A 23,857-nucleotide genomic window follows, 5' to 3' on the forward strand; every position below is an offset into this window, starting at 1 on the left:
TTTCAAATGAGGAAAATTTGGTAGTGCAAGTGTATTTTTTTGTGAACATATAATAAAAGTGTTTTATACGCTACCAAAATTAATTCCTGATTTAGCAGACAGTTCCAAAATCTTTTAACAAACTTTCTAGGCTAGATTACAGCGGAGTCCAGAAGTTACTTCAATTTTTTCTATTTTTTGAAAATGATAAAGTCTGTACATAGAAACATGAGAGTAGTTTGGGTTGGAAGGGGCCTTTAAGATCGCCGGGTTCCAAACCCCTGCTGTAGACAGGGACTGCCGCCAGGTTGCTGACAGCCCCATGCAGCCTGGAAACAGTTGTGACGTAGGTGGGTGTTACAGCAGGAGCCGGTAGGCTGAGCTACTGTTACATTCAGCAGCTACAATAAGCTCCGCTTCTTGACAGTTAAATGAAAGCTTTTTCTAACAAAGTATTTCAATGTTTGCTTTTGAGATTGCGTGAAGAAATAGTATTCATGGTGAAAGAAGAAGTTGCTGAACAAGTTGCTTCATGCTTTATTAAGTTCGAAAATTAGTTTCTGCAGCTTTTGGTTAAGACAGAGTATGAAAATTTAGAAGCTTCCGATTTCTTTCAGTTCGGTTTGGTGCAGAAATTTTCTTGCACAAGAAAGAAGAATAAGTAAATTGTACAAAATACTTCAGAATTAAAATAAACCTGCTTTTTTTGGTGCAGTTGTAAAACTAAGATACGCAGCACACAGAAAGCAGTTTTTGTAGACGGTCCACCGCATTTTGTTCTTCTTTATGACAGAGTTTCTGTCAGTACTTCAAATTGGAGGACAGTGATCCATACGTTGACTTTTTTTTTCATTTGCATTGAGCAGTGGATTCTCTGAAAGCAGTGCAGTTATTTTTTGGTTTATATGATGAGGAAGAATTTGTTTCCGCTTAAATGTGAGTAGAGCATTAGGTAGCGTGGCCTAAATTAATTAAAAGTAATGCATCAGTGATGTTGCTGCTGTGTAATTGTTGTGGATGCCACTGAATAGATTTCAGTGTCTTGCATCGTAGTGTAGTTGTGAAATGCTCTGTAGTGATAAGCTGTCAATATAACATTTCTGTGAATCACTGGAACATTGTACAGCTCAGATAGTCCATCTCAGCTCTTCTCTATATATAATTCATTAAAACTTTACGTATGTAGAAGGATTTAATATATATTAAAACATATATTTATGTTTTATTTTTATCTCATAAAAGCATACACTGTTCTTGTTCTTAGATGTCTTTTCTTTTTTGATTCTGTGTTTATAATACTTCTGTGTGAAATGTGTCAATTAAAAGGGCATGCAGTGGTGTCTTCTGAAGGAGGAGGAAGTCATTCCCTGCATTAGAGCTATGGAAGGGCGTAGAGGACGGCCACCAAATCCAGACAGACAGCATTCTAGAGAGGAATCAAGAATGAGACGTCGCAAAGGCCGACCTCCAAACGTTGGAAGCACTGAATTTCTAGACAACACTGATGCGAAGCTTTTAAGAAAGCTACAGGCACAAGGTGAGGAGTGTTTTACTGCTTTCACAAACACGTGAGAGTGTCAGTGCATGGAGACTTGATGGTTTTTCTATAGAGATGTATTTTGCTAATATACAACATTTCATTTTAGAACTTTGTCAAATGCTTTTATTGCAGCCCTTTCCTATTTCATGATCAGTAAACATATATGAATCAAGAGAAGTGTGAGCACATGGGTGGATGTCTGAAAGTTTATTCTGTAATTACTTTATTTAGTTATAGAAGTTATAAAAGCAGACATCCAGTGTTTTGGTTGCTCTTGATGTTTTTGTTTTAAATTTGCATAAACAAAAAGATCTCTGTGTGGTCTCTATTACCAGCTTAAACAACACTGGAACTAGAAATTAGCTTTTTCACCCTGCTTAGAATCTCATTTTCCCCTCTACCTCTACACTGTGTTTTTGATTGAATGAAGGAAAATTGATCTCAATAGGCAGAAGACAAAGTTGTATGATTTAAGCTGAAGAGAACAGGACTAAGTAACAAATAAGGAAAACAGTACCAGGACTTCTGAATTAAATGCCAATCTAGTACTCTGTGACAAGTAATTTCTTATTTAAAAAGAAAGAAATTGGCTTTTAAACAGAGCAGCATTATTAGCTGGATGCTATCTCACACTTCATGGATAAATTTCTCCAAAAGCAGTGCATTATTTTTTTGTAGAAACTGTTCATATTCTTTTTCTGTTGCATACTTACTTTACAGTGCACATATCAGTGTGTAGATACCACAGACAGTATTTGGTAGTTGAATGTTTTCAAGATAAAGCGTGCAAAAATAAATCAGCTGATTTCTTGTTCTTCACACACATATGGGAATATGAGTTCTATCTTTATTGTTAGAGAGAACTGTTTTTATGAACTTTTTCCTTGTTGTAACAGAAATAGCTAGACAAGCAGCACAGATAAAGCTACTGAGAAAACTCCAGAAGCAGGAACAAGCTCGAGCTGCCAAAGAAGCGAAAAAACAACAAGGTATGGATCAGACCTGTGAGGGGTACTTTGAAAGCAATGGATGTGAAGTTATCTGTCCTTCATCATTTTCTGCTGATATTAATTTTTCAATTGTATTTTTTTAAAGCTATCATGGCAGCTGAGGAAAAGCGGAAGCAAAAAGAGCAGATAAAGATAATGAAACAGCAGGTAAATTGAGAGTGCTGATTTTTTATTATTTCATAATATATATTTTTAAAGCTCGGAACAAAATTTACAAGTTTGCTTAGCTTGATTTTTTTTCTGTGGTTTTTCTTTGATTTTTTTAGCTGTGTGTGTGTGTGTGTGTGTGTGTGTGTGTGAGAAATGAAACATGCTTGTGTCAGCTTGTGGCTGTTGCCTCAACCTGATTTCTTGTTATTCTTGTTACACTACAGCAACTAGAAAATTCATTCCTATACAATACAAATTAAGGCATCCAAATCTACCAAAACCCAAAGCCTGTATCTGGGAATACTGAAGTCTACTTGATTGTGAATGTGTTCTCCATGATACGTGGCTGTGACGCTTACTGGATGACATACTTTGGGTTTAGCAGTACTCAGATTCTGCGTGTTGCTCCAAAATTGATTGAAAAACCACTAGAATGAAGGTAGAAATTAACGATTTGAGTTCTCTGTATCTTGTTAGGTGAGATTGCATCAAATCACCCTTTTCATGGTATAGCTGCCATTTTTATTCATTGCTAGATATCTCTACCATTGCCTGTTAGGACTGAATGCTGCTAGTTCACTTACAGAATCATCTCCTCTTAAAGGTGTAAAAAAAAAATAAATAAAAAAAATACTGCTGTGACTTCTTAAACATGTGCATCTGTGCATAGCTGTGGGTGGTTCCTTCAGGGGTATCAGACGTCTTCTAATGTTTTTTTGTTGTTGTTGTTTGTTTTTTGGTTTTGTTTTTTCTTTATACTGTCTTTACAAGAAAAAAAAAAAAAGCAACTTTCTTCCCTTTGTAGGAGAAGATTAAGCGTATCCAGCAAATCAGAATGGAGAAAGAACTTCGAGCTCAGCAAATTTTAGAGGTAGACATAATAGCTCAAATAATACAATTCTTTTTTTTAAGAATGCTGTCCTTTAGGAGTCACACATGTAGCGAGGAGTGTTACCAAGCAAGCAGATCTAACAACATGCACTTAGGGGGTCAGATAAAAAAAATTCTGTTATTAAATATTTCATCTTACAAAAAAAAGGAAAAAAAAAAAGAATAGAAATAAATGTAACTTAGAACCAAATCTTGGAAATACTCATGGGTTCCTTACTTCCTGCACAAATAATCTTGTTATCCAAAAACCAATAGAAGTCAGATAGTTAAGCTAACTTCAGCTGTATAACTTTGCAGTGTTAGGATGTTAACACAGAATCATGTCATACATTGAATGAAATGCAGAAGTTTTAAAACACTTACAGAAATACATGTGCTGCAAGATATGTATTATACCCACATAATATGCTGGTACTATAATAGAGTAACAGAGACAGATTGCTAGTTTTCAAGTTTCCTACTAATAGTTTCATCTTTTTGCTACTTATATTTTGTTTTTTCTGTGTTCTGATTTTGATAGTTATAAGTGCCAAATGAAGAATTAAAATCAATTATGAATAATTATGCGAGATGAGGACGAAATTGCTTGGACTGTATTCTTAATACGTAATGTCACTTTGAATGCTTTAAGATGTACTTTATTTCTGAACAAATTATTTTCAAGTTGTGATGTTCTTGTTGAGTGATCTATTTTGCGTGCACAGGCAAAAAAGAAGAAGAAAGAAGAAGCAGCAAATGCTAAATTACTGGAGGCTGAAAAACGAATAAAGGTTAGTTTAGATCTGCTGCAGATGTTATTTTTAATAACTTGTTAATAGAGAAAATCAGGAGCTATCATTCACTGAGTATGGAACTGAATGGATACGACATATGAATACATTTGTTAGAATATATATGTTACGTTCTTTAGCACCATCTTGTAGATGTAAGTGGCGTACACAAAGACAGAAAAGCGCATTTATGCAGATGCTGTTTTTATATACTGTTGAAGTTTTTCTTACGTGATATTTGGTTAGCATGACTCGAAATACTGGTACAGCAGCATTGTTCACAATATTTTTTCAAGCACACTGTATCAAAATATTTTGCTATTTCCCAGCAAATGAAGTCTTGTGCAGGCTGTGTGTATAGAAGCCTCTAGAACTTTTCTGCAAACGCTGGAAGAAATATGTGCACTTCTCTTACTGCTTTAATGTTTGTTCTTGGTGTACTTTAACACTGAATTCCCAGCTCAGAATACATGCAATTACTCTTCTGTAGCCGATACATGAAATAAAATTTTTATTGGGGTGTGCTGTTTCATTATACCAAAATGTTGGGATGTATGTTTTGATACGTTGAATACATTTCTTTTGCTTAAGGAAAAAGAGATGCGAAGGCAACAAGCTGTTCTTCTCAAGCACCAGGTGAGTATGCATTTAGTTGACCAGGCAGGCAGAATGCCAATTATAAACCAGTACTTAAGCTGTATGGGGGATAAAAATCTTTAAAATATGTCCTTTTAAAATTTTTGGGTTTGATTCCTGCACATTTTTTCTTTCATCTTATGATTTGTTGCTTGCTTTGGTATTGGGGTCTTTTGGGGGATTTTAAAGTGGTTTTATGACTTTGTGATTTCTGTTTCATAATACTGTGCCAACTCTTTCTACCAGGAGTTGGAGAGGCATAGACTAGATATGGTATGGGTATGTTTATTTTTGTACATCTAACACCGCATTGTGATTTGGTTGTGATATGGTTGTCATAGCAATGCATAAAATGTAGCACTGGCTGCTGTCATATTACATACTGCTGCATGGCTTTACAGCGCAGTGCATTGCATACATCTGCTTGTCTTGTCTGTTAAGAAAAAAAAAAAAAAGATGTCTCAAACATATAAATAGAATGTGACAGTCTATAAATGACCTTCTAAACTGTAATCTGTGTTGCTGATGTCCCAGTGTACGTTGGACTAATGTATAAAATCAGGGAATAACATAAGTTATAATAAATGCAAACACGAGTAGGTTGTCACATGAATAATTTTCTAAACATTGTCCCGTTCATTGGGAATGTATCGAGAGGATTTTAGCAGTGATTTGGATTAATTTATTTAAGAAGTCAGGATTGTATCTCTCCGAAGTTTGTAAAGTACTGAACAAATTAGCTGTCAGAGTAAATAGCATTGTAATTGTGGAGTGAAACATTAGACTGATAATTGTAGCCTCACTGAACTAGGTGATAGAATTTACTTTGCTTAACTGGCATTAAGATCTACTCTACAGCTTTTAAGGCTTTTAGGAAAAAAACCATACATACTGCTCTAGAATGCAGCTCCTTAATGTATTTGAAGTAATTGACAAAGTTTACTGAGGGAAAGACATCAATAAATTCAGTGCATGTATGTATATGTGCCACCATTAGTCTGTTTAGGACTGATCTGGAGCTGCAAAAATTCATCATACTAATTTGTTGCTTGATCATAAAAATGTTAATATTTGCAATATTTAAAACAACCATTAAAAAAATTTTCTGCTGAATTGGCTATTGAAGAAGTAAATATCAAGTTCCCTAATAGCAGATGTAAGGTAACTGATCTGTTCCAGCCAACCATTATGCTTTTTGTTCTGCCAGCTTATGAAGGAGCAGCATCACAACTGACCATAAGTAAATCTGTATGCTTCTTTTTTACACTGTCTCCATGTTCATTGCTTTACCTTTTTGCTTTTGATTGTTCTTGTATTTTGCTTTCTAAACCTGAACTAAAACATGCACAGACTTGGCCATTCTATATTTAGTATTTACTGTGACTTGTCTATTAATGCTAAACTTGCACTCAACTTTTTAACCGATGTTAATGTGTGGGATTAGTTTTGTTCTAATCTTATCTGCTTCAATAGGAACGAGAGAGGAGAAGACAACATATGATGCTTATGAAAGCCATGGAAGCACGTAAAAAAGCAGAAGTGAGTAATTGACCTCTGACAGTTCTGTTGTTTTTGGTATTTCATTCCATGGCGATCTGTAAGAAGAGCTTTGTCCTTCATTTACCTGTAGTTGCAGTCACATGGTGTGTCATTTGTACACAGCGCAGAGCCAGGAAAAGAAGCAGCTGGCAGAAATTTAAATACAAGAAACTCCTTTTGAAGATAAGAAAAGTTTATTTTGAGGATGGTTTAATAGGACCCCAAGGAAGCTGCAGCTCAGCCTACTTGAGTGGGGTTTTTACTGGGCAGAGGTGGAAGCGGATGGTCTCAGACGGTTCCTTCCATCCCTGATGGCGATGTCTTTCCGTCACAAGACATCAAGAATTGCGTAGTGATTTCAGAGCCCTCAGTATTTCCCAGAAAGGAAATTTGTTTTTTTCTTTCTTTTTCCTATTGTTCTTGTGTATATGGACAGTTAGATCATAAACACGCTTGTCAGACTTCTTGAGCAACTTTTATTCAGTACTTAGGGCTAAAATTGCACATCTTATTCCATTCCAAAGTTATTGGACTTGCGGATTTTGCATGAAACCATGCAGATAGGGTTATTACACCATAATAAATATATTTTTTTCTACTTAGAACATACTATTGCATTTCAGAAGACACATGCTTCACCTCTCATTTTGCTTTACTAAAATCTCTAAAATTCTCAGTCAGGAGGTAGAGCCCTAAATGTTCATGTTATTTAATGTCTGAACATTTTGTGTTATCTTGCTCGTGATTCTAGTTATTTGGCTTACTTTCTTTTTAAAACATACTAATATTAAACTTACAACAAAACATTGATTGATTTCACTTTACAAAATTTCAGACTTTTTCTGATGCTGACCATCTAAACTCATAGATTTTTTGATTTGTTTCTGAAAACCATTCAACTATTTTCAACATTGCTGCACTTGGCTTATGAAAGGTGTTTCTTAATATTTCTGGTGATTGCTTTCATTTATATAAACTTACTGTATCACAACTGGGTCTGATACCACTCGAGTATTACGAGGATTAGTGATGAAGATTCTTCACACCTTCTGCACTGCTTAACTGGTTGTCTGTTGGCCAACTGAATTAAGGTGTTTCTTCTAAAGTACTGCAAAATTAGAGTGCTTTTGGTAATTCAGGAAGCAGTCCTTAGAGGCAGAACAGAGCTGACAACTCTAAGGATGCCTTTCTGACAGCACAAGAGCTCTCTGTCTCCCTGCACAAGAAATCAAGCAGAGGAGGCTGGAAAGCAGCATGGCTGAGCAAGGACCTGCAGGTCAAACTGAGGGATTCTATTTGTGTAGATTCCACCTTTTTTTACTTCAGTGCATTCTTTAAGTTACTGTGGTAATTATTGAAATTACATAAATAATGCTTTTCAGATTCTTAGATTGTTCCTCTTTAAATAGTCATGGGTTTTATTCTCTGTCCTTTTAATTCTCCTGAAGGAAAAAGAGCGATTGAAGCAAGAGAAACGTGACGAAAAAAGGTTAAATAAAGAACGTAAACTAGAACAGCGAAGACTGGAACTAGAAATGGCAAAAGAGCTAAAGAAGCCTAATGAAGATATGTGCTTAGCAGACCAGAAGGTAATTGTAACAATTTAAAATATACATTGGTTGCTCTGAAAGTAATGCTTCCTACCTATTACTATGGAAACTGCAATAGGTACAAGGAACACAACAACAATATTTGTTAGAGGACATTTCTCAGCTACAAAACACTATTTTTCAGCATAGTCACTGCCACTAGCTGTGTATTTTTGCCAGCAATGAAGAAAAGCCTGCATGTTATGCTTGTAAAAATATGCACCAGTGGAGGTGACCACTGTTGCCACTGCTGAAACTCACCACCCACTGCCACACTGTGCTCACGTTTACTGTGTGGGCTCCATAAGTGTCATAGTGTCAATGAATATCAGTGGATGCAGTTTTTTTCTGCATGGAGGAGCTCAGTTTCACACCTTCGCTTCAAACACACTTGCATGTCAGTCTCCATCTTGTCAGAATGCCTGTCTGCTGCCATATGTTGCCCAACAATAACATGTAATGTAATATTGGTGGGATGGTTCAACCTCTACTCCCACACCACCTGCATCTGCCTTTGATGTCGTGGGCCAACATAATAACATGCGAGGCATGATTCTCCAAGCAGCCATTTTATTTTCTCTGTCTTCTGTCTTTGAGAAAATATGAACTTTTCTTGCAGCCGTTGCCAAAGCATTCAAGTATTGATTTGGATAATTATATTAATATTTGAAATATATAAATACAATATAAGACAAACTCTGAAGTGGTGTTGATTTCCTTAGTTAAAACACATTTTTGCTTAAAGGTGGACTTTTTCCTGAAGTGTATTTGCATAATTGATTTACATTAGTTTGAGTTGCTTTAGCATCAGAAGCATGCCTATTTTCTCAGTATGTAGGCACTGAAGAGAACTTCTGTCAAATGTGCAACTACTACAGGCCATTATTCCCTGTCGAAATGCTGTTCTTCCAGGCTTCTGTGTTTTTAGTTCCTGTCCTTCAGGACTTCACCTGTATCAAGTTCAAGTCCACCTTTCTGAGGAGAATTACACTTCCTTCTGCTCCCAGAGATCTTTAATACTACCTTTGAAAGTACTTTGGCTCCAAATAGGGTATGAAAACCTTCTTATACAAGAAGTATTAGTTGATGCTCTCCTAAAATAAATGAAGATAAACATTAATGAAGGGTATTTCAGCGTTACATTAAATTTACAGGTGGGATGTGGGGAGCAGCTCCTATGTTGCCTTCACCTTCTATTGTTCATGTGCTGTATGTCGTATGAAAGTACTAATCAAGAAAGTTACCCTCTGAAATATACTACTGAATTATTTTTCTTCTTTTTCCATTTCAGCCTTTGCCAGAGCTGCCTCGCATCCCAGGCCTTGTTCTGTCTGGAAGCACATTTTCAGATTGTCTCATGATAGTACAGTTCTTGCGTAACTTTGGTAAAGTTCTCGGCTTTGACGTGAATACGGATGTGCCTTCCCTGAGTACTCTTCAAGAAGGTTTGCTGAACATAGGAGACAGCAGAGGAGAAGTACAAGACTTGCTTGTAAAGCTTGTCTCTGCAGCTGTTTGTGATCCAGGACTTGTTACAGGATACAAGGTAATGAGAAAATAATCCATAATTAAAAAAAGACGAACCAGCAATCCAACGAAACAAAAAATAACCCAAATCCTAGCTTATGAATACTTTCTTCGTAGTGTGTGAGATGGTCCACCTGCGCCTTGCCTTTTCTCATTTAACTTGTTTATTTAATATTAGTATTATCTCTATTCTTACCAACACGTGAAGGAGTGGTCCTTCTCTTTTTCTCTCCATTAAAGATTTTCACTTGAGTAGTCAAAAGAAGTACCCTCACTGAAATGCTTGTATATAAAAGCAAATAAAACCACATAACTATTTTATAAACAGTAATGTAGAGTGCGGTGAAGATAGCACTTTCAAATGTGATTGATTGAAACATCCTTCTTTTAGGTTAAAACTATTCTTGGGGAGCACTTACTGAATGTTGGCATCAATCGAGATAACGTGTCTGAGATCTTGCAGATATTTATGGAGGCTCATTGTGGGCAAACTGAGCTTACAGAGAGCTTGAAGACAAAAGCTTTTCAGGCACATACTCCAGCTCAGAAAGCAGCAGTGCTAGCTTTCCTTGTCAATGAGTTAGCTTGCAGCAAAAGCGTAGTCAGGTAAGTTACTTCTCAAACAAATATGTAAAAATAGTTATTTAAATGTTATATTTAAAAACGTTATATAGACTTTTGTTCCAAGATGTTTCTTGACGTTTTTAGAAAGTAAGCTGAAATCTGCTGTTACTACTTCTTGTCTTTACAAACGTCTGATATTTTGGAAGATTAGAAGTTTTCCTTGTTTGGTCTGCTTTTTGTTGTTGCTTTCAAAACTTAAAATTGGAGAAGATATGATTGATTACAAAGATATGTACTAAGTATTCTGGGGAATAATTAAGAAGAGTGGTGTAATGATTCTGTAATACTCTCTTCCTTTTGATTTTTTTTTTTTTTTAACTCCTCTTCTGTTCAAATGCAAAGTAGATCATCAGCTGAAGTATGAAATCTAATTTATTGTGGCAGTAATTCAAGGAAGTGTATAGTTTGTGTAGTCATATATTGTGTATATATTGTACATATTGTGTAGTAATGTATAGCATTCTATAAGTAAAAGAAGCTGTCACATAAAAGACACAAAAACTTAGCAATATGTGATAAAAAGTTAGGAAGTGGCAGCCTTGGGGATATTTACACCTCTGTGTGCTTGCTTACTGTGATAGTCTTATATGACCAAATTGATTACTGCTTTTGTTGCTCTGCCAATTCTATGTCTTTTGGTGTATGATACACTGCAAAAGTTAACCAGTCTTGTGCAGTGCAAGAATGAAAGAAATTCTTTGTGTTTTAAAAAGCTGGGAAATGGCAAGTTGAATGGTGCTTGTACTATGCAAGTACTATGCAAGTAGTTTGTAAGAGAATCAATGTGCATTTAATCAAATTAATGATAGCAAGGAACTCCTTCACTTACTGTAGATGACCAACTGTAAAACCAGATCCATAGCAGTCTTTCAAAACTGGGTTGTGTTTTATTTTCATCATTGAAACAAGTATAAACTGCTAACATGTCGAGTCTGGAATTTCTCTGATGTAATTCTCAGAGAATTTACTGCATCTGTCTATCTCTTGCTCTTCTGTTTCTGTACAGGAAGATAGATGTTAATTTGTGGATAAAGGGTCCCAGTGAAATACTGTATATGTACTTGTGATAACTTGTGTGTAGGGCAAGATGCTTTTTGGCTAATGCAGTTGGAGGCTTCACGTTAAATGCAAGCTATTAGAAGAAATGTCAAATTCTTTGAATTACATACTTCTGCTAACTTGCATCACATTGTAAATAAAAACTGCCTGATGTCTGTAAATAAAAATTGCACAGATGTTTCTAATATTGGAACTTGCTAATTTTAAAGTTATTTATTTTGTATTTTAAGAGTTTATCTGGATAGTTTAGTGAGACAAAAAAATCTCTCCGGAAATGTTTGTCAGAAAAAGACATGCAAGTGCACTGTTAATGGTATTTCAATTATCTTTGGATTATTTTGTCTTTGACAGTGAAATTGATAAAAATATTGATTATATGTCGAACTTAAGGAGAGATAAATGGATGGTTGAAGGCAAACTTCGGAAGTAAGTTTCATTTCCTTGAGTATTACTATGTATTGCTTCTTTGCATTTGCTCATATGTGCTGCTATATGGTCTGTTGGTTCTAAGGACAAAATTAGCTGGTACCATTACAGGCTTACCAAGAAGTTAGTAACTGAACTATCTAACTCAGGTGGATGTGAATTTAGAATGGTCCTGCACCGGTCTTTTGTAACATGTTAAAGAAGCATGAGGATTTTTGCCCCTCATAATTAGAGTTGAGTCCATTTTGTATTCTTTGGGGGAAAAAAAAAGTGAAATCAATTTTATTAGAATATTACAGGAGCTGTCATATTGTGATTGACGTTATCAGTTTATTTGGACCTACCATGCTTAGCAGTGTTCCTTCTGAAAGGCATTTTAAAACAGTTTTCATGCAACAGTCACCCATCAAATTTTACTGATTTATATTACATAATATTAACACTTCCATTTTATGTTTGTTACATCATCCCCTATACTTAGGGATCATCTCTAGCATGCAAACATTGAGATATTTTGGTATTTTTATTTAAGCTAAAATTGGAATTTTTAAAGTGTCTTCAGCTTCATACCCACTGTTTTCCCATCCTACAAGACAAAATTCCATACAGCAAGCATAATGGCTCCAACTACCAGGAAGCTGGAAGGCATAACTTTCATGAATCACAGGTGGTAAAAATGTATAGCCAGACTCTACTTTCTTTTTTCTTGGTCATCTTTACCTCTTACCAGGAATGGTGAATCCTTTCTTAACCCCTTGCTTTAGGTACTTATGTTTCTAATCTTGTTTCTCCCTTTTTTCCCTTTAATGTATCTGCGAAGGAAGAAAGAAGAAGTAAAGAAGAAGGACAAGAGGGAGGTAGAGGAAAAAATAAGACCAATAAAAAGAAATTCTCTACTAATAACACATATCCCTGTGTATGCAGGCTTAATGCATTTTACCTCTTAGTGTAGTACACATGACTTTTCCTGTCTTCATCTGTAACCCATCCTATGATTCTATATAGTTCTAGAAGTGTCGGTAAAGTCCTATTTAGCCAATTATTTCTTAATAGCTTGGGACCCTTGCCTGTCATTGTCCCCCATGGGGCCACTTAGTCTTTCTCTCCCTCCATCGAACTGTAAGTACTTGTAGATTAGAATCCTCCTTTTTCTCATCTTTCTTTTCTTTGCCTTCAAACAGTGGGGAGTAAGACCCTAAAGTCTCATGCTCCTCTTCATTTCTACAGTCATTCCTCTGTTTTTTGCTTTTCCCCTTCCTGTGTGGATAGGAGCTAACAGTAGTGCTGGTCCTATTCTAAAGTGTAAGTACTGTGCTCAGACATTCTCTGCTTCTTTGAAGTCACTAGACTTTGACTCATCTATCTCATCCTTGATTCAAAATCTTTGAATTTTTCACTTTTTTTCTGATTAACTCTCAGAAGCTTTTAAGAAAAGCCTTCATCGATCAGTTTAAAACAGTGCTCTCTTTGTATGTCAGATGATTTTTGTAAACTCTTAGAGCTGTTCTGGGGCTTCTCTGAAGAGAAACTTAAAGTCTTCTGTTTGATCTTTTTTCTGCATTTAGGTTTTTGTATGTTATCTTCCCTAACCATTTGGGGCTCAGTCTAGTTTTTGAACATTCCTGTTCCAAATAGTTTTAGGAATATCTGGTCTGTTGACTACTTGCCACGTTATCAATGGATGTGTACTCCTCTTATAAGTACACAAACCTCTACATGACCCTCAAAACACAAACTCGTCATGTGGAAAGCATGTAGTAGTAGAATGAAGGATACTGAGAAATGGATGTATTCCAACTCAGCCTGGTTTACAAGACTATGTCTGTGTATGCTGTGTAAATCATCATACCGTGATGTCCAGATTGCCTTAAACTACATCCGAGTGGGATAAGAAGAGATTCTGCATGTGTGAGGTTTTGTCATGGATTGTTTTTTATGCTTATGCTCCAGCTGTTGATGAGATTAGCTCCTCAACTGGATATGCAGAATATCAGAAGGAGAAAAAAAAAAAAAAATTATGTATATATTCTTATATATACATGTATACAAACACGCACATACACACACAAAATCTCCATGTGTTTATATGTATGTATACACACATGCATATAAGATTTACAAAAAACGATGGCTGAAGAAGGGGAGTCGAAAGCATGTAGCTTTTCTTTTCCTTTTTTCTCTTTCTCTCTTTTTTTTTTTTTTTTGGCTTGTTTTTGTTTCCTTTTCTTTAAAGATGTGAACTGAATTCATTGATAATAACATTTATGGTCAGAAATGGAACTCTTCTTCTGTGCAATGCGAGGTTGCACCTGGTGCCTTTTCTATTGCATGTAGGGGTGGATCTTGATACCAATCACCATTTTTGTAGGAAAAAAAAAAAAAAAAGCATCTGTCTCATCAGGTCAAATCATCTTGCTTTCTATATCACAGATATTGTCAGCACACTGTCTCACCTGAGATGATTCAGCTGATTTTATTACTAGATAATCCTAACTTCCAGTGTCTCTTCTTCCATTACATGCCTTCTTCTTGACATCTCTTTTGTCACTTGGTCAATGAAAAAATCAATTTAAAAAATGGAACGTAGCTACTTTAAGGATAATACGTGTTTCTTTACAAAACTTTGATATACTGCAGAACAAGATTTTCATTACAGCATTCTTTTTAACATGCCAGTATTATGCCATGCATCTTATCAGTTAATTACTCTCCAGTGAGACCACCTCAACTGTAAATGATGATGGTAAATCAAAAGCAGTGTTACCTAAGGGTAGGAATTATATCCTGAGTTTGCATAGGAGGTAATTCTGATTCGGGAAACTTTCATTATTTGAGAGCTAAGAAGAAGAATGTTAGGAGAATGTGATGCTTAGAATTTCTTTTCCTTGCTATTTCCTAATAGTTGATTTCGGTACAGAAGTTATGATGAGTGATTAAAAAATAAATCAGAAGGTGAGTTTTTCTTCCATGATCTGATGAACATTACAGGTTAGGAAGAGCAGGCTTAAGTCACTTATCTGAGTATCGCCTACTGTTTTGTCTAGAGGACTCCACAGCATTCTTTGTGGTTACAGAAGTCTTTTTGATCTTTATGTGAAAGAAAGATGAGCGGAAGAAAGTTTTTTGAGTGAATGCAATAAACTTTTGTTTGCCATGTGCTTAGGTAGTGGCAAGAAAATTATGCCATATTCACAAATCTGAACGTTTTTTCTAAGATACATTCTCATTGATTTCTACCTCTACATTATTTTGTATAAAAAGAGCTGCTTTCTAATGCTTGTGTTGTTATAAAAAGAGGGCATCTCTGATTTATTTCCATTCCTACTTCTAGTATCGTGCAGGTCTCCTCCTTTGGTGCTTTCCAACGTTGTATCTTTGTTCTCAGTTCTAGCAAAAGAAGCTTTTTTCATTTGTTAGCATTTATTCTAGATGTATGAATGAGTGTGTTTTCTGATCACTGCACTTCATCTGCTAGCCTTTTTAGTGAATTGTCTTCTAGATTATCTCAATCTGATTTGTCTCTTCAATGGTACCATCACACAGCATTCAATGCAGTTGCTGATTAGTGGCTTGGTTTGGTGGATGATTAATGTACATAGGCACAAGTTTCCAGTCCAGCTGAAAAGGACTTGATAGTGTGAAGTTCCCGTAGAAAAGAATAAATGTTCTGAAAAATTAACTCGGCAGACATCTCAGTTGGACTCGGTGAGCTAAGGCTTTTTGTACCAGAGCTGAAAATAGTACTTACTGCCAAATTCACTGGAAGGCTCGAGAAATTTTTTTATCCAGAATATTATGAATTACTAAAATAGCTGTAAGAGGGCTGCTACCAGTTGAGCAGTGACAACTTCATTAAAATCTGTGCTGTTTGGTACTGGCATGGTTTTATCAGCGTTTTTAAAAAGCTGATACTTTCGTCAGAGTCCATCTGTCAAGAAGCAAGTACTTTTACAACACTCCTGTTTGTAGCCACTTGCTGTATGGAATATTGTGTTGTAGGATGGGAAGAGAGAGAAGTATGACAAGGGAGAATTACGTGCTGGTAATCGTGTTTGTCGTTACCGTTCTACTTTTCCCATCCTACCTTCTTCCAGCCATCTCTTACAAAATCTTTGTCTTCCCTACACGTTTATGAATCTCTTCTGAGTCAGTTGCATTTTTTTGGTCTGCTTTATAAGTGATTAGGCCTGGCTATCTATACCTCCTGCGATTCAGCATGTTTGCCTGCTAGCTTCCTGATAGGTGGAACTGTAATTTTTGCTGTGTGGGATCTTGTCTTATAGGGTTTTTATAGAAGAAGAAGGTCTACAACAACTATAATTACTGGTATGTAAGTTTCCTTTTTCTTTCATAAAAGGAAAAATAAGGATTTGATTGAGTCTCCTAAAGCTTAGGTAACCATGACTTCTCAAAGAAGAAAATATGTCGTAGAATGGAAAGATCAGTCAAAGGCCTGTGCTAAAGGGAAATAAGATATAATAACTAAATAATAATTAAAAAAACAACAACGCAGAAATCTGACATAAAAAAAATTACTTTAAAAACAACTTTGCTGTTGCCATGCAAATACAAAGAGTTTCGTACATTCAGCTTAGGATTTTCCCCCGTTTTTTGTTTGACAGCTGTTTTATAAAGATACATAAAGATGCATAAAACAGAAGATAAATAGTTGTTTCTTCTAATTGTCTTTACTAACTTTTCAATAGCACGCTTGTATTCTATTTCTTTTAAGTGGTTATGTGATGAAAATTTACCTGGAAGAAACAGAAATTCTAGGCAGAATTGGATAAGAGGTTTAAGGGCTTTCTCTAACCTGATTTTTCTCCTGTTGCTTAATGGCAATAAATAGGTAATAAAATGTAGAGCATCATAGATCAGAAGAGCTAATTTGATATAAAATGATTCACTTTTAATCACACAGGAACAAAGGTATGGTTATGCTACCAATAAGATCCATAATTTCACTCCTTGTCATGTTTTTAAAGTCTTAGAATCATTCATGCAAAAAAAACTGGCAAAAGAGATGCAACAGGAGGTGGCGAAGTGGGAGAGGAGCCGCATTCTTTGGAAACATCAACACCAGGCCGCAAACGGAAACGGAAGTGTGGGGATAGTGATTATGATGATGATGACGATGATGATAGTGATGATCAGGCAGATGAGGATGATGAAGATGAAGAGGACAAAGAAGACAAAAAAGGAAAGAAGGCAGAAGTTTGTGAGGATGAGGTGGGGGATTTTAAATACTGAAATGGAACTAACTGGTAAATTGAAACTTGCTTCTCTTCTGTTTCCCTGCAACATTAGGGTGCTCTGCACCACGTCCCCAAGGTCTTACAATAAGAATGAAGGAAAAGTATTTTAACATCCATTTTATTTAAAAAATTTTAAATTTTTTAAATTAAAAAAAAAATAATAATTTTTTTTATATAAATTGTTTTCAAGAGTGTATTTTTCTTTTCTTGATAGCTTTCTGCTTTTTTTGGCTTCATCTTAATTTTCTTGAAATTTTGAGAGTTTGTGCAAGATCCTGAGAACCACAGCATTTTAAGCAAATGAGCATGAACTGATGTTTTGATTAGTGTAGAATAAAGGTCATTTTTAATTAAAAAGACACATTAAGTTGTATTTAACATTTGTCTATTAAAGAAGTGTACCTGTGACGTTACCACATGCCTTTTCATAACTTTTCTGGGATAATGAATATTGCAGAAAGTATGTTTCAGTGCTCAGTTGTACCTGATACACAAGTTGATAATGTTTTTACTAGTCAGTGTTGGATGAGATGTAGGAAAGATCATTGAACATTGTTATTTTGAGCTGAACTGTAGACAAAATGAGTGTTTGTAGCATGCCATGGGCTCGTAACATTGACTGTAGAACTCCAGCTTTTCGTGCTGCATAAAGAGACAAGCAATACAAAATACCAGTGACTCTTTGAACAATACATGCATACAATGTCTGAACTCAAATTTTTGGGAACACTCTTCATTAGTGACCCAGCTAGTTTCTAGAGTAGGAACAGCTATTTTTGCTGCTCCTCTGGATTTGCTACAATTACTTTGTATGTGTTTAAGAAAATACCTTAATGGTATAGCATAGTCTTCTTACAAAATAATATTTCAGAGTTTAAAACAGGTAATATCTAGGAATCTAATCCCACATCTTTCTACTCATCTTTTACCCTTAAATACAGTCTTACAGTTTGGTACTCTGGAGGTCTTATAACTCCTCCAGAAAAAGTACTCCATTGCATTTGTGCTGTATGTAGTATTTTAGAAGGCTTCATTCTGGTTCTCTAATTTTAGAGACGTGGAATTTGAAACCATTGTCTTACGTTGTAAGTAATTGGGAGCACCTAGGATTGTTACTATTTTTAAATTTCTCATTATCCCCGAGATTTTGTTCAACTGAATAAAGCTCTTCTAATGGAAATAAATTGTATGTTTAACTACACTAAGAAGGAAGAACCATAGGCTTGGTGCATTCCTCTTCAAAAATCAGAAAGGATAATACTGGAACTCTTACAGTGATTTAAGTGTCATTTAAGGTGGCCCTACAATTTCTTGTAGACATTGAAATAAGTTACAAGTATGCTCTGATGAAAGACTCACTGATAAAACTCAGCAGATTGTTGTTTCCTGCATGAAAAACTCTTTGAAATATACACAAATGTTCAAAAAGCTTCATGGAATATAAGATTAAATTCTGTAGTTGTTTATACACAAGGAGAATTATCTCTTCCAATAAAACAATGTTTTTAACCAATGTTTTGTCACCATCTTTCTGCTACATATGTGTCTAGGATGCTGTTGAAAGATAGGTCTTTTTCCCAGCCATGTTGTTCCTAGTCAGATACATTTGTCATATATACATAGTCAACAGGCAAATATTTGAACATTTTTACCCTTAGCATTTGCCTTTCACATTTGAAGGCTCATTTTCTGTTACATCTTTTCTACTATAAAGTTAATAAGACAGACTGATTTTATCCTGAGATGGTTTTGGTGTGACGATATGTTTGGTGATTGTAGGATGATGGAGACCAGACAGCAAGTGTTGAAGAACTAGAGAAGCAGATTGAAAAACTGACAAAGGTGAGAGATTGTCTTGGTTGCATTTAATATTTGACTGTGGGATTTCAAGAGTTGAAATTACAAGCCATCGCCTTCAGTGCTCTCCCTTATTATAAATTTTAATCAGGATAAACTTTCATTTGATGAAAATACGAATGCTGCAGCTGGTTATGACACCTGAATTTTAATCCATACGTATTTTCTTGCATTAGTGGATTTCACACAGTCAGTGGTCAGAAGGCCGTTGATTATATCTTTCCACATCACAAGCTGTTGTTGAGATGTAACAGATATACTTCTGTCTGTTGATTTATAAAGTGATCATAAAGCTTTGTGTCCAAGAGACCGTGAGATTTTCATTTATACAATTGGTGGCAGTTCTTATCCTTTCCTATGGTTGGCTAATTGTTGCAACTGTTCAAGACTGATGAAGAGAGCTACCTTTGCTTGAGATTTCAAAACAATGAAAGAGGAAAGGAAACATGAATAAGAGAGTGCTGTAGGTCAGGCTCTAGTCATGGCCCATGTTTTTATTAAATAGTTTATTCTTTCTGTCAGAAAGTCTGACATTTAAAACTTTTTCTCCTGGTTTCTCTCACATCCAAATTACAAAAAATCAGCAGTCCAAAATTATACCCGTCTTCCAACAGTGCCAATTTAGCAGAGCAAAAAGTGAACAAAGGAATTGAAATTATTGGTAGCTCCCCTCAGATAACTCTTTGAATACATACAGATACTCTTTGAATACTCTTTTATGAGCTGATGCAAATATCTCATTAGTTTTCCATTGGGCTGCAGTAGCACTCATTGTTTGGCCGTGTTCAAGTGCTCCTTATACCATTTACTCTTACTCCTTAATTGATAGAATTTCAGGCGTTCCCTTGCAATATGTTCATTAATCATTTTCTTCTGTGAGAGCAAATGTTAAGAATGTCAGGTCCTAGCGTTACAAAAATGCTTTTAAAGGAAAGCTGGTACACGTAAGGTGAATCAGGAAGTGATTGAATTATTTTTTTTTAAGGCATCTCTCCAAGTCAAATAATCAGGACAGCAATCACGAGTAAGAGTACCATACAATACACACAAAAAACCTTTAAAAGTGCCTCAGTTAAGTCTTGAAATTCCGGTCACTGGTAACCAGAATAGCCAGAATTTAATAAACTTTAAAGCAATTGTTTATTTCACCTATAGAATTATAGCACCTTCCTTTTTTTTTTTTTTTTTTTAAAACAGCAACAAAGCCAGTACAGAAAGAAGTTATTTGAAGCCTCACATTGTTTGCGTTCAATGATGTTTGGTCAAGATCGTTACAGGCGTCGGTACTGGATTCTGCCCCAGTGTGGGGGCATTTTTGTGGAAGGCATGGAAAGCGGCGAAGGTAAGAAACAGAACAACTTCGTACCATTGCGTGCCATGGCAAGACATGCTGCCAGTCTGCGGGCAGTGATTTTGTGTAGTGAGATCTTTAGGCTTCATCTTCAACCTGAGGCTGAAAAGGTACTCGGTAGAAGTCTTTCATTTATATGATGCTTTCTGATACTATGTTACTGGTTGGAAGACATTTAATATCTCTTGTGAAGTGAGGATTAATATTTTGTAAATTTTCAGAAGTTACAGTTACATATGTTACGCTTTTTCATTTTTGTCTCTCTGAATTATTTCTTTGACAGTTAACTCTACATGTGAAAGCGAGATGATCATAGTAGACATACTCATTTCTGTCACTTTTTTGTGTGCAAATACACAGAATATTTTATATTTGAAGATTTGATACATGTCTGTGCACTTGTTTGGTTTGGACACAGTTTTATTCCTACAAGCTTGTATGATGCTGTATTCTGGGTTTGTAATGAAAATATTGCAGGTAACACAGCAGTGCTATAGTTGTTGCTGAGCAGTGCTTACACAGAGTCAGGATCTGTTCCATTCTTCAACCTTCCTGCCATCAAATAAGTTGGGGGTGCACAAGAAGAGGACAAAACTCAGTAGCTGATACCCACTGTTGAAAGGCACATTTCGTATCGTGTAACTTCATGCTGAACAATGAAACTGGGGAGAGTTGGGGGTGAAAAGTGAGCCAGCAATTCTGCACTGCTTAGCTGCCTGCCGAGATTAAACCACAAAAACCACAATGGTCTGATAAAATAAATGTGAAAATTGTTTTTCACACTGAGAAGTATTAAAGACTTAAATCACCAATACAGCTTCGTACCTTTATTTCTCACATCTCTTCTAAACTAGTAAGTATTAAACTTACTTCATTTAAATATTTGAATGTAATTTTCTGTTCTTTACACAAGTATACCATGCTTAATTGAATCTTCTCACATTTTCAATTGGATAGATGCAGAAATTCCGCTATTACCAGATCTTTTTCTGCATATTACAATTGATAAATTCGAGCAGTTTTTATTTTTTGATCATGGAAAAATCTTTTCAAATTCTGATACAGATGAAGCATAAGCCCACGGTTCAACTTTTTCCCCAGCAATAATAAAAAAAACAAACCCCAACAACTCCAATGCGCATGAGAAATGCAGGATCTCAAGGGTACTGCATCATTCTGGAAATGTACTTAATTAAAACTGCTAATTAAACTACCGAATTAAAAATTACGGCGTCCACGATTTTGAGTCCTCTTTTAGACTCCACATGAGCCACACAACTTATCCTAAACCTAATCCTAATCTTCAAGTTGTCTTTTTTTTTTTTTTAATGAGTAGCATAAAGAAATAGTTCTATGTCTCTGCATAATTTTATTGGACCTGTTTTTACCCATGATTGATTGGGTACAAAAGGTAACCTACCAGATACTGTACCACTTGCATTCCTGTTGTCCACCTATTTTATTATATTCTAATGAAATAAAGCCACAAGTGCTTCAGCAGTCCTACATGAAGAAAAGCACTGAAGTGCAACTGCCTGTCTTACTGTAGTTTGGAAAAAGCACAAAATCTTTAGCCAAGAACTGTAGTGCATATCTTTATTTTTTTTAGTTCAGTCCCCTCGAATGCACATATTCTGAATTTCTGAACTACTCCCTCGTCCTTCCGTGTCTTTGCTTTCCATTTCACACTTTCTGTACTTTCTCCACTCCTAATTCCTTTTATCTAAACACTTGAAACATGAGACAAGTGCCAGTTAAAAAGAAAAAATATACCCTTTTCTCTTGCATAGTTCTTTTGATTATGCTAGTATTCAGGTTGTTTGTACCTTGATGTATACTGCAAGTATTTTCAAGTATTAATTAGAGGAAGTATTATTTTCTTTAACTACTTGTCTTCATAGGAATTACAATTTCCTAGAATGAACAGGCAAATTTTATGGATATTTTGGCCGTTAACCATAAGCAAGATCATTGCTTATTTGGTTGTTTTTTCTGATGAAAATAAGTTTAAAAGTTAGTGTTGAATTCTCTAGCTCCTTGCCCTTATTCTTTTTTCTGTTCTTCAAAAAAGAAAGTTTCTTAGTCTGAAGCTGAAACATTAATAGAAGAGAGATGGTTAAGAAAGGCTAGAAGAGGAAAGAAAACAGAAAAAAATGGTTTTCCTGTGCATTTAAAATGTCTTCTTCACCTTGAATATTTCCAGAAACTGGCATTTGTTGCCGACTTCTGACTGCACTGTGATTGCATCAATTCTGTGATTCTGTGATCTGCCTGTTTTTCTGTGTGTAGGCTGTCTGTCATACTGGGTAGTTCTTCAAACTTTGAAACTGTCAAGAATGTTGACATTACACTTCACAGTTTTAGTTGGTAATGATTTTGATCTAAAGGGGTAAAATGTTTAATGTTGTGCTTCAATATTTTGAGAATATTTGATTTCATAATAGGAATGATGGTACTTGTTTTAGTAGCTGGCTGTCAGCTTAATAAAACGGCCTCTTGCAAAAATGAACTTGAAGGCTCCATTGTACCCAGGTGATGTAAGTGTATGGATGGCTGGATAAAGCAAATTGAGTCTGACAAGAAGAAAGCCACCAAAAATACATATTTCAAAGATCTTTTGCTGGCAAACTGTTGCAGACACTAATATATCTTAAGGAAGAATACTACAGCTTTGTTGACTACACTGATGTTATTTTTCCTCCAGATGTTAGAGAATCTGTGTGTGCTTTTATATTTGCTTTGTTGTGGAAAGTGAGAAGTAATTTTGTTTATATAAAATAAATTTAATATGGAAGGAGGCAGAAAAAAAGTTGTTGCTCATCTGAGATGATAAAAATGATTAAATTAGTTGGTCTGTTTTGTTTCATCTATGGTTTTTGTACTTCTTTAGGTCTAGAAGAAATTGCAAAAGAAAAAGAGAAGTTTAAAAATGTAGAAAGCGTGCATATAAAAGAAGAGGTATTTGAGATCTCAGAAGAAAAAATAAGCTGTTTAAATACAACTCACTGTGAGCAAAAGGAAGACCTGAAAGAAAAGGACAGCACTAATTTGTTTTTACAAAAGCCTGGGTCATTTTCAAAACTAAGCAAACTGTTAGAGGTTGCAAAAATGCCACCTGAGTCTGATGTTACACCCCAAAAACCTAATGGTGGTGCAGCAAATGGATGCACTCCATCTTATCAAAATACCTCCCAAAACTCTCTGTGCAGCCTTCAACCCAGTGTATCACAAAGCAGCAGTGAGAAGTCCGATTCTAATAATCTTTTCAGTCCTGTTGCAAGCGGGACAGGAAAGTTTTATAGTTCTCCATTAATTCCAAGTGACCAGTTGTTAAAGCCTCTTAGTGAGAAGAACAGACAATGGTTCAGCCTTTTGCCAAGAGTACCCTGTGATGACATGTCAGTTACCCACGTAGATACACCAGCTACTGCAACTTCACTTACTCCTCAGTCACATCCACCATCAAAATCACCTTCACCTGTTCCGTCACCTCTTCTGGGCTCAACCTCTGCACAGAGTCCAATGGGATTAAGTCCTTTTGCATTGCCACCACTGCAGGTAAGTAAATAATTGTTTTAAATAGTATTAATTTACTGTGCTTATTTGGCAGAATTTATTTTGAGCCAGATTGCTTCACAGGCGTGGTATCATGTA

The 23,857-nt window shown here is 35.6% G+C and overlaps 1 protein-coding gene across 15 annotated transcripts in view; it reads left to right on the top strand.

Annotated features, from left to right (window-relative positions):
- BAZ2B (bromodomain adjacent to zinc finger domain 2B) overlaps positions 1-23,857 on the top strand; it is a 100,565-nt gene that overhangs the window by 67,098 nt on the left and 9,610 nt on the right. For 8 of the 15 annotated variants that reach the window (XM_042877690.1, XM_042877698.1, XM_042877692.1 and 5 more), the window contains 16 exons: positions 1,306-1,516; positions 2,416-2,508; positions 2,615-2,676; positions 3,485-3,550; positions 4,275-4,340; positions 4,932-4,976; positions 5,223-5,255; positions 6,450-6,515; positions 7,964-8,104; positions 9,396-9,650; positions 10,023-10,237; positions 11,666-11,740; positions 16,726-16,969; positions 18,775-18,837; positions 20,050-20,194; positions 23,094-23,761. In XM_042877690.1, the coding sequence (XP_042733624.1) occupies positions 1,306-1,516; positions 2,416-2,508; positions 2,615-2,676; positions 3,485-3,550; positions 4,275-4,340; positions 4,932-4,976; positions 5,223-5,255; positions 6,450-6,515; positions 7,964-8,104; positions 9,396-9,650; positions 10,023-10,237; positions 11,666-11,740; positions 16,726-16,969; positions 18,775-18,837; positions 20,050-20,194; positions 23,094-23,761 (2,448 nt within the window). The remainder of the gene's footprint in view (positions 1-1,305; positions 1,517-2,415; positions 2,509-2,614; positions 2,677-3,484; positions 3,551-4,274; positions 4,341-4,931; positions 4,977-5,222; positions 5,256-6,449; positions 6,516-7,963; positions 8,105-9,395; positions 9,651-10,022; positions 10,238-11,665; positions 11,741-16,725; positions 16,970-18,774; positions 18,838-20,049; positions 20,195-23,093; positions 23,762-23,857) is intronic. The other 7 variants (XM_042877693.1, XM_042877694.1, XM_042877699.1 and 4 more) reach the window with 2 other exon arrangements.

The sequence above is a fragment of the Lagopus leucura genome, unplaced genomic scaffold (genome assembly GCF_019238085.1).
Source record: "Lagopus leucura isolate 7727_CA_CO unplaced genomic scaffold, USGS_WTPT01 Super-Scaffold_100019, whole genome shotgun sequence".
In the NCBI taxonomy this organism is placed as follows: domain Eukaryota; kingdom Metazoa; phylum Chordata; class Aves; order Galliformes; family Phasianidae; genus Lagopus; species Lagopus leucura.